The following is a 15,028-nucleotide window of genomic DNA, read 5'->3' on the forward strand; positions in this document are numbered from 1 at the left end:
TTAGAATTATTTTAAAATAGTTTTAATCTTGCAGACATTTGAAAGAGCCTTACATCTTACTCCCCCGGGGATCCAGGGACCTCACTTTGAGAACTGCTGGTCTAGTGGATGATGTCTCAGTAAAGACACCCCTGGCCAATGTAGATTCACCAAGTGTTGCACCTGCCTGTTCCAGCTTCTACTCCCTTGGGCAATTTGGGAAAACACTAAGAGCTGGAGTTCCTTGGGTTCAGGCTAGAGTGGGTGACGACACTTTCTGAGGCCATACTTGTGAAACTCTGAAGCTCTCTCCAGAGAACTGAAGGAGTTGGAGTGATTCAGAGCAGTGCTAAGGTCTTTGGCAGATTCTGTGAGATTTAGAAGCTCCAAACCAAATCTTCACCTCTGCTGTTTCTTCTTCCTTCACCCCCTATGTGTTCTGGGAGCATCCGGAAGACTAAAGATACTCCAGACTCAAAGTTATCCAAGCTAGAACTGACTGGTGCTCTGGAACAGGGCCCTGTGATGGAACACTAGCTATCGGCACAGGGCAGTCAAAGTTCTAGGGGTAGCCCTGGCTGGGTGGCTCAGCTGGTTGAGTGTTGTCCAGTGCACTCAAAGATTTTGGGTTCCATTCCCGGTCAGGGCACATACAAAATCAATAAATATATCCTCAAGGGAGAATGAAAAAAAAAAAAAAAGGAAAGTACCAAGGGTATGGACCCTGGCATACCAAAAAACAATGGAGCAAAAGTTCCACATATATTATATGGCTGGCAGTGAGAGGATGCTAATTTTTATAGATCTTTTTATTGATTTCAGAAAGGAAAGGAAATTAAGAGAGAGAGAAACAATAATGACATGAGAGAACCATTGAGTAGCTGCCTCCTGCACTTCCCCCTACTGGAGATTAAGCCCAAAACCCATGAAACCCAAGCATGTGCCCCGATGGGGAATTGAACCCATGACCACCTGATTCATAGGTCACCTGGTTCAGGTCAACCACTGAACCATGCTGGCCAGGCAAGAGAGTGCTATTATCCAACATTTATATTATACAGAAGGTAAAGTTCTTTCCCAAGAACACACACAGACACACACACACAAATGCATTATGAATTAAAATCTTATATTTATAACTAATTCTTATAGTTACCCTTTATCCTAAGTTAGCTCAGATAAGCATTGAATTGTATAAAAAGTGTAAGAACAGAACTTTACATCCTTGTTCACTGCTCACATTTGGAATGCAAAAACTAGAGGCTACAGGTCAACTAGATAAGCCAGAGGCTTGGCTCTCACACCTCTCATTTCTAGCCTGCTCACTGCCTTTTTTTAGGTTTCCTGACACCTGGTCACTGACAAGAGCATTAAACATGAGCCTTGCCAGCTCCCAGAATGAAGCCTTGGGGAAATTATTCTTAGAAGAGGAGCCTGGGTCCAGTGAAGAAATAGGATGTTCATACCTAGAAAGAGGTGGTGCCAATGCAGGAGGTCAACAGGCCTGGCTGGTGGTCAGCCACCCTGCAAGGTGGGCTGGCTGGTCTGGAGTCTGCCTGATCTGTGCTGGGCCCCCATGGGAAAGGCCAGTGGGGAACCTTGGCAGTGACCAGGCCAAGTACTGCCAACCCCTTTGTGAAGGAGCCTGGCTCTAACCAAAGAAAACATGGAAAGAGCATCAGAAAATATGGTTGGAAGACAATTCTCATTTTAGGATAGTCCCTTGATGACACAAATAGTGAGCAAGTCCCTTTGATCTCTCTTGGCCTTTAAGTCCCCCCTACAGAAAAGAATTTGGCTAAATTGACCTCTACAGTCTCTCAAGGCTGTGCTCTTAACGTACCTGACCTTTGAGTCACAGCCTACATGCAGAGCACAGGCTGGTGGTGTCCACTCATTATGGAAATACCACAACAGCCGTGCCCATGAGAATCTCTGGCTGCATGAAGCCACGAGCCATGGATTATAAGCTAGTTTGTGCTAGTATCCAAATGAGCACCTGTCATTTTTACACAATCAGTGGATGGCAAATCAAATATTCTTCCCTAATTAAAAGTCGTAAATGAGGTGTAAGTACTACTGGGACCCCAATGGGAGCCAGCACTTACCCATAAACCACTGAAAATTCCCAGGGACAGCCCTCAACCAGTGGGGATGGTGCCAGCTGGATCAGAACCCCAATGGGTGAACAGCTCTGAGGTCACCAGCCAGCAGTGGTCAGCTTGGCAATGTGACCTCACTGGAACTTCTCTCCTTCCCTACTTCACACTCCTCAGGCCCCCACTCTATGCCCTAAAGTCAATTCCCAAAATGATACATCGACAATACATGCTCTTGTCTCAGCTCTGCTTTCTGATGGGATCTCAAGACCACATGGAGAACTCTGGTCCAAGCACATAAAAAGCACTAAACAAACTTTACCTGCTCTTGATTTTCTAAATGTCTGCTATTTAGAAGCAAGACTTCAGTTCTCTCTTCTCTCCGCTGCTGACTGCTTCTCAATTTCTCTGGTCTTTGTTATTGTCGCTACAGGGCAGGCAGAAAATGAGAAACGAAGCTGGAAGTGCCAAATGGCACACACAGGGCAGAGACCTGGAAACTGCTTCCACAAGCTAACTTGGGAAAACCTCATTGCTAGGGATCCAGGGTTAACTCACACACCATTTTTAAAATTCACGTGTTATTGCATATTTGAACATTTAGAATAAGCATATCAAAACCATGGCTTCACTCTGTTATTGATTCTGCTCATTTTTTAATGACTTGGTATATGAAAATAATCAATAGCAGTAAAATGGGTACGCAGATTAGCAAAAGTCATGGAGGTGGTATGTGAAAAATGAAAGTCTGGGAAACACTTAGAGATGAATGTGCTCTTTACAGCCATCGTGTTTAGGTAAGCCAATAGGGACATTCGGGAACTTTGTTCTCACGTATATTATACATTTTCCTATTTAGAAACATAGACTTGATTTGCAATATTTTATATTTTGTATTATAACGCTTTAACTTGTAGAAAGAGTAAATAAGATATGTTTTCTTATATTACCCCCAAATAACAGAACTAGCAAGAATTTTAATTATTCTGAGAACCTGAATTGACACAAATATAAATATGACTTATTGCCGTGTTTGGGACAGCACACCCAGATGACACGGGCAGGGATCTTACCCAGTATATTGAATAAACCTTTCAGCTGTTTCGTGTTCTAAACGGATACAGAGCACATTAATATTACAAAGAGGATTCTCTGATGGCCCTATAAACAACTTTTTAAAACTGCTATGCTTATAGAAATTTCTAAGTCCGCATTTCTGAATAATTGTTAGCAAAGGGGAAAAGTGCAAGGATATGTTGTAGAATCTGATTACAAAGACATTTTTTTACAGTTAAAATTTTCCAAAACTTTTAAAAATCCACACCAACAACACTCCTAACTAGGCCATATATCTTGCCAACCTTTTCACTGGAAAATAGTTTGAGGGCTACATTCTCATAGCTTAGGTGAATAACATTCTAGCATTTCCCACAGGAGATATGTTAAACAGCCAAAAATTATGACTGCTTGGACACCAGTGACCAAGTCTGAAAACACAATCCTAATCATGATGTTAGGTCAGATCTAAAGAGATTTACAATGTTTTATGATGTCTTATTTAAATAAAAGAAATCCATTCATGTCTATCCATTATTTTCCCATCTCTCTTACTTTGTCCCCAAGGACAACAGACCAGTTGACAAACCATCCCAAGGTTTGGCATTTCTCCTGAAAGTGTACATAGGATCCCAGAAATGCTTACTGTGTCAGGGTCCCCTGCAAATCTGAGGCATCCGGAAAGCCTGAATCCAGGGCCCTCAGTCCTCTAAACACCACCAAGATGCTGAGTTAGTAGTTTCTTGTTAAATAAGATGTAAGTAAAGCATTTATATACAAGAAGGAGCAAAAAGTTTACATAGAAAAAATACAATAATTAGTAAGTAAAATTACAAGAATAAACTCTGTGTTTCCCATACTCATAACTGTAAATCTACTTTTGCCCCCCTATATAGTCATAGGAAAATATTACTCAACTGCTTGGGGGAGGGAAAATTTTTTAATTAAATCATGCATTCTCAGTGGGGGTAACATCACCCCCCAAGAGGTAAAAAAAAAAAAAATGTATTCTTTTTATATATAAAACACAGATATATCTTTAAAACCTAACAGATATACAGTCTATCTATGGTATTAAGATTTCATAGAAAGCGTTTGATTAGGGGAAAAAGCCAAAACTCTCTGGATGTGAGGTATATGACAATGGGAAAAGCTCAGGACCACCACTATAAATTCACTTCATGTAGGAACAGTGATTCCGACTGTCTTCTGTAGCATCTTCTAAACTCTTACATTGTTCTAAAAATAACTTATTCTGTGTTAACTGATTAAAATGAATTAAATATGTGGAAAGGGCTGCTTTTCCAGATGCAATACCATCTCTTGGAAAGTGCTAATATCCTTAGAATCTGAGTTATTTTTCTTTTTTCCAAGTCCTACTCTTTTCCTGGCTGGATTCCATTCCTGGAATTGCTATGGTATCAAATGAAAGGCATCATGGGGCCAAGGTTCAAGGGAATAGCACAGAAGGCAGTGCTGAAGAGCGTCCTCAGCACAGCGGTCACTCTTTAGAGACTGCTTTTGCCAGAGACTTCTTAACAAGGGAAAGGGAGTTTTGCTTTTGTGTCATTTTATTTTCTAATTGCCATATAAGTAGGAGAATGAAGAAATGCTGTCTTAATTTTTAGCTCCCACAGGCAAAAACAGGTCGCCAACTTTAACATGCCCCAGGAATAGCTGCTTTGAGGTTCCCAAAAGGCGGTGCAAGTGTTGGAAACTTTGAAATGTAGCACCTGCCTCTATTACGGTATCACTAAGAGGGCAGTCTGGGGCATGCACTCCTTCCCCTCTGGCAAGCACCGCTCCCTGATTGAAAACATTTAGACAAGAGAAAAACGGATCTGTCTTAGTTGAAAGTGGCAATACTACCTGTGTGTCCTCAGGAGCAGGAGCCTGTCTGTGACCTCCCTGTGTCATCCCGGACCGCAGCACACGCCAGAGTAAGGGAGATGAGATGAGGCACACACTACCTACAATCCAGACGTCTTTCCTTCTAAGTGGTAGGTCCATTCTCTGGGAGTGGCTATAAAGAAGTCACTTGGCTTATATGTTTCTTCCCTTTCCCACTCTAACACCAGCACATGTCCCAGCACTGGTTTGTTAGCGCTCTGTTCTGAGGAGTAGGCAGTCAGTGTGAGATCACAGAGAGTGCTTGCAGGGCCCTGCAATAGATGTTCCAGTTACACAATCCACAGATAATCGCCTCTTTAAAAGGAAAAATATGATGGTCTGTGTAACAGATCTGAAACAGGTGCAGGGTCAGAGAGAGACCTGTAGTGGCAACTGATACCAAGGAGAAGGAGCTTGTGCCCAGTTCAAAGAGATTAGCAAGGCAGAAACTGGAATTCGCCTGGATGTCTCGGCCACCCCCATGCAGCTTCCTCCTGCCCCGTAGGTGAGAAGTAAAGAAGTGGGGTGGAGAAATGTAACTTTGAAAAATTATAAAACTTCCACCCTCATTGACATTACTTGAGATCTAAGTTTTAATCTTTATGAATGCCACTGATGGTACATTTTCATAGCAGTTAGTCAGGAAATGCCACCTACTATTAAAAGCACCAACTGCAACCCAAATAGGCAGATCCAGGTTTTGCTCCAACCCACTCTATCCTATTCACATTCTGTTAATAAATGTTTTTTTCTGTTTGATCTTTGGAGCATTTGTACCAGGCATTTAAATATTCCCAAGGCTGTGACAGCCTACCTCTGTTAGGGTCATCCTTATTTCATGCTCCCACCGCCACCACCCCCCACCCCCCAATACCTTACTTTCCTGATCAGGACCATGCCATTTAGGTGGAGGATAAGTAACTAGGGGTGTACAGGAAGGTGGGAGAAATCAAAGAACGAGGAGGTGAGTGTGGATAGCCTTGGGCATAAAATGTAGGGGTATGTATAGCAAACAGGGGAAGCAGACAGAACTCAATGGGAAAATGGAACTCTGGTTGCCTAAAAAAATAATTTGGCTCTTTTGTCTTTTATTAAGCAAACTAGAGGCCCAGTGCATGAAATTTGTGCACTTGGGGGTGAGGGAGGGGGTCCCTCAGCCTGGCTTCTGCCCTCTCACAGTTTTTGGAGCCCTCCACCATCCCCCAAGGGGTCCCAAATTTGAGAGGGTGCAGGCCAGGCCAAGGGACCCTACAGGTGCATGAATGGGGCCAGGGAGGGATGCAGGAAGTTGGCTAGCTGGAGAGGGACCCAGAGGGATCCAGGGAGTGTCCGGCCTGTCTTGCTCAGTCCCGATTGGCCAGACCCCAGCAGCAAGAGCTAACCTACAAGTCGGAATGTCTGCCCCCTGGTGGTCAGTGCACATGATAGCAACTGGTCAACTGCTCCCTAGTGGTCAGTAGATGTTATAGCGAGCGGTTGAGCAGCCTTAGCATAATATTAGCATACTAGAGGTCCAGTGCATAAAATTCCTGTGCTTGCAGGCTTTGGGGAGGGGGAGGAGCGTCCCCTCAGACCAGCCTGCACCCTCTCACATGTGGTTCGGGAGCCCTTGGGGGATGTCTGACTGCTGGATATTCTCGTGGTAGGGGCAACCGCTGCGCCCACCAGCTGTGAACCTGGCTTCTGGCTGAGCAGTGCTCCCTCTGCTGGAGCACACTGACCACCAGAGGGAAGCTCCTGCATTGAGAGTCTGCCCCTGATGGTCAGTGCACATCATAGCAACCAGTCATTCCACTGTTTGGGCAATTTGTATACTGGCTTCTTATTATATTATATAGGATTTATTATATAGGATTATGCTTTGATTGGTTGAATGGATGACCAGACAACCAGACACTAATAATTAATGTCGTTTTTCAACATTCGTTTAAAATCTTGCTTGGCGTTGACTTGTATTGGTATCTACAGAACGTGTGAAGTGCAATTAACAAGTTTTGCTTGAAAAAGTTTGTGTTTGGTTTGGTTTTTGTTGCAGAACTAGGGCTAAGAAGATGGCGGATGAAGAGCATATTCGGCACTACATGCTTTACGAGTTCCAATTAGGAAGAAAAGCAAGTGAGGCTGCAAAAAACATCTGTAGTGCTCTTGGTCAAGATGCAGTTAGCGCCAGAAAATGCCAGCGTTGGTTTGAGAAATTTCGCGAGGGAAATTTTTCGTTAGATGACAAGAGTGGTCGAGGCCGTGTGTCCAATTTTGATCAAGAAGCTCTTCAAGCTCTTTTGGTGCAAAATCCTCAAATTACCCAACAAGAGCTTGCGACAACTTTAAATTGTTCACAAAAAACAATTTCCAATCAATTGCGTGCACTTGGCAAAGTCCAAAAGTTTGGAAAATGGGTTCCTCATGGGTTGACCGACAACAACCGTAATCAAAGAGTCACAATTTGCAGTTCGCTCCTCTCTCGTCAAAACCGTTTGCCGTTTTTAGAGCAAATTGTTACCGGAGATGAAGAATGGGTGCTGTATGTTAATTTGAAAAGGCGGCCTCAATGGTTGGACAAAAATGAGGCTCCGCAGCCCACGCCAAAACCTGACTTGCATGCGAAAAAAAGTGATGTTGTGTGTTTGGTGGAATTTTAAAGGAATTCTTCATTATGAACTTTTACCATCTACCCAAACCATTACAAGTGCAGTGTATAGTGCCCAATTGGAAAGGTTAGCCCAAGCTTTAAGAGAAAAAGAACCCGCGCTGATTAATCGGAAGGGCGTAATTCTTCACCACGATAACGCACGACCGCATACTGCAAGAATCACTGCTGAAAAACTGCGCCAGTTGGAATGGGAAGTTCTCCCTCAACCTGCATATTCTCCTGATATTGCCCCTTCCGATTACCATTTGTTTCGTTCTTTGCAAAACTTTCTTCTTGGAAAAAAATTTAATAATGAAGAATGCCTCAAAAATGCATTGACCGAATTTTTTGCATCAAAATCACAAGAATTTTACAACAGAGGGATTAAAATGCTTCCTGAGCGTTGGGCACAAGTAGTAGAAAACAACGGCAACTATATTGTTGATTAAATTTTGTTGTATTGTTTAAATAAATTCGATTTAAAAAAGGTATTAGAAAACGGCATTAATTATTACTAGACCTAATAGAATAGTATGTGCCTGTATTTGTATTAAACAGTAAATTAAATCTGAGGAAAATGCAGAATGGGGCTATTTATACAAGAAATAGAGAAGTAAGAGAAGGAGAAACCCTGGGTTTGATTGTACAAAAGTAATACTAATTAGCATTATGAGTCATTTATCATTTATGAATTCATGGTATATATACACACAGCTATGAAACTCATCACTCATATGTGGCAGATTAATTTCCTTTAGGTTTTACTTGATAGTACATTTAGATCTAATTTATTATGGCATATCTGTTAAAAGCTTTTAAAATTCTACACTATTTAGGTGATTTTTGAACATCTTTTAAATATCATAGAATGAGAAAAGTCATTAGAAAACAGGATAAAAAGGAACATAGAAAAATAAAATGAACAAAACATGCTATAAAGTTGAATATGTAGTATTTAATAAATTCAACAAAACATAGAGAACTTGAAAGAAAATAGTTTAAAATAAACCCAGTGGAGGAAATATAAATGGAATAGAAAAAAACTGTTTAAGATCAGGGAAAGAAAAATAATCTGAACTTTACCAAACCATGTTAACAAATATATGTTGTTAAATTTACTGATAATTTGCTCTATTGAGACTGGAGAGTAAAGTCTTTTCTAGAAAGAATTGTACTCCAAACTTTCCAAAGCACAGCTTCCACATCACAGTGTCTGAAAGCCAGAGTACATTCTTTCCAGTGCACCACGGTGAAGATTTTTACTATGATTAGCAGTGCTAATCTTCTCAAAGAGAGAAGGGATAAAAGAGAAAGGAGAATAAGTGGAGAAAATTATGGCTTAAAAAAACATAATCCCTGGAGAGAAAAGAGTGTTCTTTACTGTGACCCCAGCAGAAAACATGTCAATCTAGCTCTGCCTGCATACCCAAAGACATCTGAGCTGCTGGAATGCCCTTCTCCATCCACCCACAGCCAAGGCCCCTGGCTACCCTGGCACCCACTGGCTCAGGAGGCAGGAGCCTCCAGTACAGGGGCCTTGGCAGCCACAGAAAGAAAAGCTCTGAGCCTCACATTCGTGTGCCCTTCTGTTCTCCATCAGGCAAGAGAGACAGGGAAATTTCCTGCTGACATTTCTGGGCCCCTTGCCATTTACAAAGAAGCTGAATGGGACATATGGAGCTATTCGCCATTCCTCCACACCTTCTGCATAGCACTGACTGCAGGACCCAGCCAGGAGGCCCAGGTTACACAAAGGACATCAGATTAATTGTGAAGGATGTTCTCTTAGGGTTTCTGAGGAATGACATTCTCAGTCTTTCCCTCAAAAATATCATAGCCCTAGCCAGGTGGCTTAGTTGGTTGGAGCATTGTCCTATGCACCAAAAGGTGGCAGGTGTCCACTCAGGACACATACCTAGATTGCAGGTTTGATTCCCAGTTAGGGAGCATTCGGGAGGCAACCAATCAATGTTTCTCTATCATATCAATGTTTTCTCTCTCTCCCTTCCTCTCTCTCAAGTCAATAAAATTATGCCCTTGAGTGAGGAGTAAATATGTATATTTGAAGTATTTGACTACCAAATCATTTGATTTCTAATATTATGAAGAATTTCATCATAAAACAATTCTTCCTTAAAATGTCCATGTTTTAACTTAGCACCATCTCCCTCTGAAGACATTGCCTACTCATAGAAATTTTATCAGAATGTGGGGGGAAAAAAGTACTGTAAAAGTAATTAAATTCATATAAATTACTAAGACAGTTGGTAATTTCAAAGTTATCTGAGAAGAATATTTTGTCTTCTCTGTCTACAGAAATGAATGAACAGAGAAAGAAATCCTTCTGTTTGTTTGGCTATAAACAGCCCTCACGAGGAAGTCCTTCACATTTGACTGAAATTTCACCTGTGGAAATTTTTTCTTGGTGTATACTGAACAAGACATGAGCTCATAGGTCAAGTAGAGATCTCAGAAAACCTAAGTTTTGACTTCATTCACTTCTCTTCAGTACATTTTACCATTCTGTATTCACTTACAGTTAAGACTCCTCTGCCCTTTACACCTAACAGATCTATTTCATTCTGTTGCTCATTAAAAATGCCCTTCCTGTCTGAAGAGTGTTTTGCAGAAAGTAGCTGCTTAATAAGAGTCAGTTGCTCTGATTTTTAAGAACAATAACTTCTAGCCTCAGCCAAAAAGCGGATTGCACTTAAATAGAGCTGTTCCTCCCACGAACATTTTTGGTGCCTATTATCTGCCAGTTACTGGGAAAGCACTTGAGAAGCAAAGTGATATGAGTTCCCTACCTTGAGGAGTGACACTAGAGAAAGATGACAAACACATTCAGAACAATTGTTTGTGCTGGAATAAAGGCACAGGCAGCACAGGAACTGCCTGTCTATGGATGGATGACTGGGAACTAACTGAGCTAAGCTAGGTGATGGGATTGTTGCTAGCTACCATGTAGTAAATGCTTAGCATGGTGGCAGATAATATGCTAAGTGCTTTTACCCATTATCACACTTAATTTCCACAACCACTATTATCCCATTACCCAGGTAGAGTTTAGTAACTTGCGGAAGATCAAGCAGCCACAATGGGCCCAGGGCCCATGTACTGCACAGATGAGGACACAGTGTGCCATTGGGCAAGGCCTGCTTATCCCTGCCGCTGACCACCAGTGTCAGCAGCTTTACCACCTATCTTGGGAGATTAATGTCTTGAGGAAATTGGCAACTTCTGCACAGCAATTGTACCCTTTGCAGAGCTTCTCAAAATTTCATGTCCAACTTCGTGCTTTTAAATGATCCTTCTTAAGAAATGTGTGTTTTCATACTAAGAAATGTGTGTTTCCATAAATTCTTATTTGTAACTTCAAAGCCATTAACTATAATGTAGCCTGGGGGTAGAGATGCATAATCAAGGGCCTCCCAAGTACTGCCCAAACTCAGTTGTTTAATTTACAAATGCATAGCCCTCAGTAAAACAAAATTAAAGCTTTCCTACTTATAAATGTTCTCTAATTCTACACACAAATGACAAAATAGAATTTGAAAGAGGTCTGATGAATGGCTATCTTTATTGATATATGTAAGAAAAGATAAGGTAGTACTAAGACTTTTCAGGAGACTAAATTAGCACACAATTACCTCATTATTTCCAGATCTTGAATTCTGTTCATTACAACTTTCTTCTAGAAAATACTTCATCTTCTCAACCTTTTCCATGCACTGAAAAAAGGTCGCTTTCTCCAGGCTGTTGCTGTTGTAACAAGTGGTGATTTCCTCCAGCCTCTTCACTTTTAACATCTTGGTGGTGAGTCCGATGAAGTGACTGTCTGGAGTGTTGTGCTCATCTCCCTCTGTCCCTGATTTGTAAATCAAGATGCAGTTGTGACTTTTGATTGCACCTTCCTCCTGACTGCAAAGAAAGGAAACAGAGTTCTCCTCACTTATTCACTTATTTGACTTTTGGGAAAATGACAGAGAAAATTTTGAAGTACCTTCTGTAATAATTTTTTTAAAAGAGTAATTACCATTTATAGGAATATATCTAGGGTTTTGAGCACTCCAAGTGCAGAGTCTGAGTTCCGGCAGGTAAAGGGAAGTTTTGCCGAGTTCAAAATGACTACATGGTTTTCTGGTATAAGCCTTTACTGTCAGTCAGCATAAACCTTCCAAAAAGACAGCCTCCACCATGAAAATAAGTATCCTCTCTCTCAAATGCCACTTTGAGCCCCTGTTGATCTCATGTTACTCAGCTGTTGCCTTCTTAGTCAGATGGGGAAGTATATTAATTTTAGTCACCAGGCTTTTTAAGGCCAATGGCTCTATTTCAGAGTTCAGGTAAGGAAAGGACTGGGAGCAGTGGATAAAATATCACCTTCACCTTTCCCTGTCATCAGTGTGGCAACATGCTCAGAATTATAAAACTGCATTTGTCTTTGATGATCATACGTCCAGATATTCTGCCTCTTTTAAACTCATGATTATATAACTGCTCATTCTCAGCCAGGAGAATCCCACAGACACCTTTGTTTACCCATCTTATCCTGTGAACATGTCCAACTAGAATAGGAGAGATCTTCGGAAAGCACTTAGCCAGTTTTAATTTTTTAATCCTTAAACTTATTTGCAATGTCTCCAAATGTTTGCAACTCTAGGGAAAGGTTGAAAGTGCAGGCATCCAGGGAGTTACAAAAAACAGCAACAGGCAATACCATGCATTTCCCCCAAGTTTTCCATCAAAGGCCAAGAAAAGAAAATCCAGCCAAATAAACCTGCCAGTCTGATTTTAACAGTAGTGAATTCCTAGCTTTATTTAAAACCTGGATTGCTTAGAAAATACAACTAGAAATACAGATAATCCTATATTTTCTCAAGGTCCTGGTGATTTTCAGCTCTTTTTTTTTGGAGCCTTTGCTGATTCCTCCACTCCCCACTTTAACACCAACCCCTGGTGCTCTCTTGCTTTTCAAAAAAGAAAAACAAAATTCTTATCTTTAATTCATATGAATAATGTATTCTATATAAAATAAAAATACATGTCTCTACTTAGTAAACAGCAATTTGGAGGCATCTAGTAAATCCTATCTTCCCTAAACCAAGGACACTTATGAGTAAATGATTTGTATTTTGCCTCCCTAATCAGAGGGTATAACTAGATGATAAATAGCTTACATCAATGTAATCAGGGAGACTGATAGCAAAAATCCAATTAGTGTCATTTACTGACCACATCCAAGGACAAAGTCAGTTAGAGAATAAACCTCATTTTTATTAGTCCTTTTCTAGTCTATTAAAAGGGAAAAGATCTTTCCTGTTTTTCTACCCAGGAAGCAAAAGTTCTATAAATTATTAAAATGTTTATGTTTCATATTAATCAGGTATGTTTTACCAAAAAAAATCTTCTAATCATGGAATTGAAGTTTACTAGCTCATGTTTGTGTCTAATACTCTTTGATATATCATCTTTTGGCAAAATAAGTTTGACAATCCTTCCAGAGTTTGAATCTTAAGAAACTTTTTCTTCATCTAAAATTGACTTTAGATCATTCTACTCTAGATGGAATGCCTCAAGTATTTGTTTTCTCTTTCATGAAGGAAAATTTTCTGCTTAAGGTACATGGGAAACATTGTCAAATTATAATAACCATATTATGCTTTTATTTATAGCTCTAATTGTTATTCTGGAAAGTTGTGTTTTGCAAAAAAAGACAAGATTCCATGTCATTTGCAAGTATTGCTGATTTTTAAATTTTCAGGAAGCATTTTTAATGCAAATTTGGTAAATCATATATATTCTCCCCACCTGTCCCTCCAGTATTTGGCAATTCTCAATAAGTGGCAATACTTTTTTTCATGAATTCAGTAAGATCTATTGCCAATTATAGATATATTAACCAAGATAAACTGATAATATGCCTGCTTATAGCAGACATGGCTTTACCACATTTTGCAGAACTTGGTCCATCTATCATTCCATGGGGATCCCTTACAATCCACAAAGGCAGGCCATCATACAACACTGCTACCCTGAAGGGTATGCTAGTAAAGCAAAAAAGGGGGGAGGGGGTGTGGAATGTGGGACTCAAGGATTCTTCTATAATACTATCTAAAGCACACTTTATCCTTAATTTTAAAAATCTGAATGGTCATTTTTAATCATCTGTAGAACAGTTATTTACCTCAATAACCCCACCTCAGAAACCACAAGTTTTGAGGACACTAATTAATAACTGGATGGGACCCAATGAGTTATTAACATGAGGGAGAGGTATGTATGTGTTTCTACCCCTACAGGGCCATTATGGGTTCCAGATCACCAGATTGAACCCTATCATGGCATGGGACCAACCCTCTTCCAGAAATGAAGAATCTGAGCCTGGGGATTCTGTAGCACAGAACATTGCACCTTCCCTGGACCCAGATGACCCCCGAAATAACCTGGGGAATGATGATGAAGCTGATGGCAGAGGCTGACCAATCATTTGAGCATACTAGCATTCCACGCATTCCAGATAAGTAACCATTGCTCTTTTTGTTTTTCTTATGGTCTATAAAATCAGAACTGGAACAGAATATGTGCTTTGCAGACCCCGACATTCCAAAGCAGAAAGTTCACCTCCTCTGTCTTCTACATTCAGCAAAACAAAAAAGGGGAAGATGTTGGGAGCACACGGGACTTGATTGGAAAGTTCTAAGGTGGACATTCTGAGAAAATGGGAGTGTGTGGAAGGCCGCCAACCTGTCTATCAGAATTCTGACTTAGGGGAGTGTCGAAGGCAGTGCCCCTAATTATCCCTTGACCTTTCCCAACAAATCTGTGCACATGCAGATCCCTGGTGTTTACTGGTATCCTAATGCTTAATTCTTGGATGCCCTTGCCTAGAGGACAATGTAAACACTTATGTATTTAAAGTTAAAAAATCCCAATAAAAGCCCAATGAGGCAGGCAGTTGAGGCTGCCTGTCCTCTCCCCCATAGTGAAACTGTGTCGGAGTAATTTGTTCATCTGTTGTTCAGGGACTGCTGGTCAGCTCTGGCAAAAATAATAAAGGAATTAAGAGGAAAAGACAAAAGTGTTCTGACACCAAGTGAGTGGCCTGCAACTTAATTCATTTCTGACATTAACTAACTGAAGTTAGTGTCATACTTCACAGATTGAGGGCAAAGTCCCTCATAAGACTACCCTCACATCAGACACCAGCCACAAGTCTTAGAGACCAGCTGCATTCCTGATCAACTGCCTACAAATTTGGGGGTTCCTGCAATCTCCTAAAGTTTGATAATTCACTGGAATTAATCACAGAAATCACTGAAAGCACATTATTTTTTAGTTTTTAAATAATAGATGCACATAACATCTGGGAGGG

At 40.7% G+C, this 15,028-nt stretch overlaps 1 protein-coding gene across 6 annotated transcripts in view; it reads right to left on the bottom strand.

Moving 5' to 3' along the window:
* Positions 1 to 15,028, bottom strand: part of MYLK4 (myosin light chain kinase family member 4) — a 97,840-nt gene that overhangs the window by 71,819 nt on the left and 10,993 nt on the right. For 3 of the 6 annotated variants that reach the window (XM_084873154.1, XM_084873155.1, XM_084873156.1), the window contains exon 2: positions 11,304 to 11,574. In XM_084873154.1, coding sequence (XP_084729280.1) covers positions 11,304 to 11,574 — 271 coding nt within the window. Of the gene's footprint in view, positions 1 to 5,003; positions 5,285 to 11,303; positions 11,575 to 15,028 lie in introns of those variants that run through there. The other 3 variants (XM_084873157.1, XM_084873159.1, XM_084873158.1) reach the window with 2 other exon arrangements.

Source organism: Pipistrellus hanaki (assembly GCF_964339955.1).
Source record: "Pipistrellus hanaki genome assembly, chromosome: 2".
Taxonomy (NCBI): Eukaryota; Metazoa; Chordata; class Mammalia; order Chiroptera; family Vespertilionidae; genus Pipistrellus; species Pipistrellus hanaki.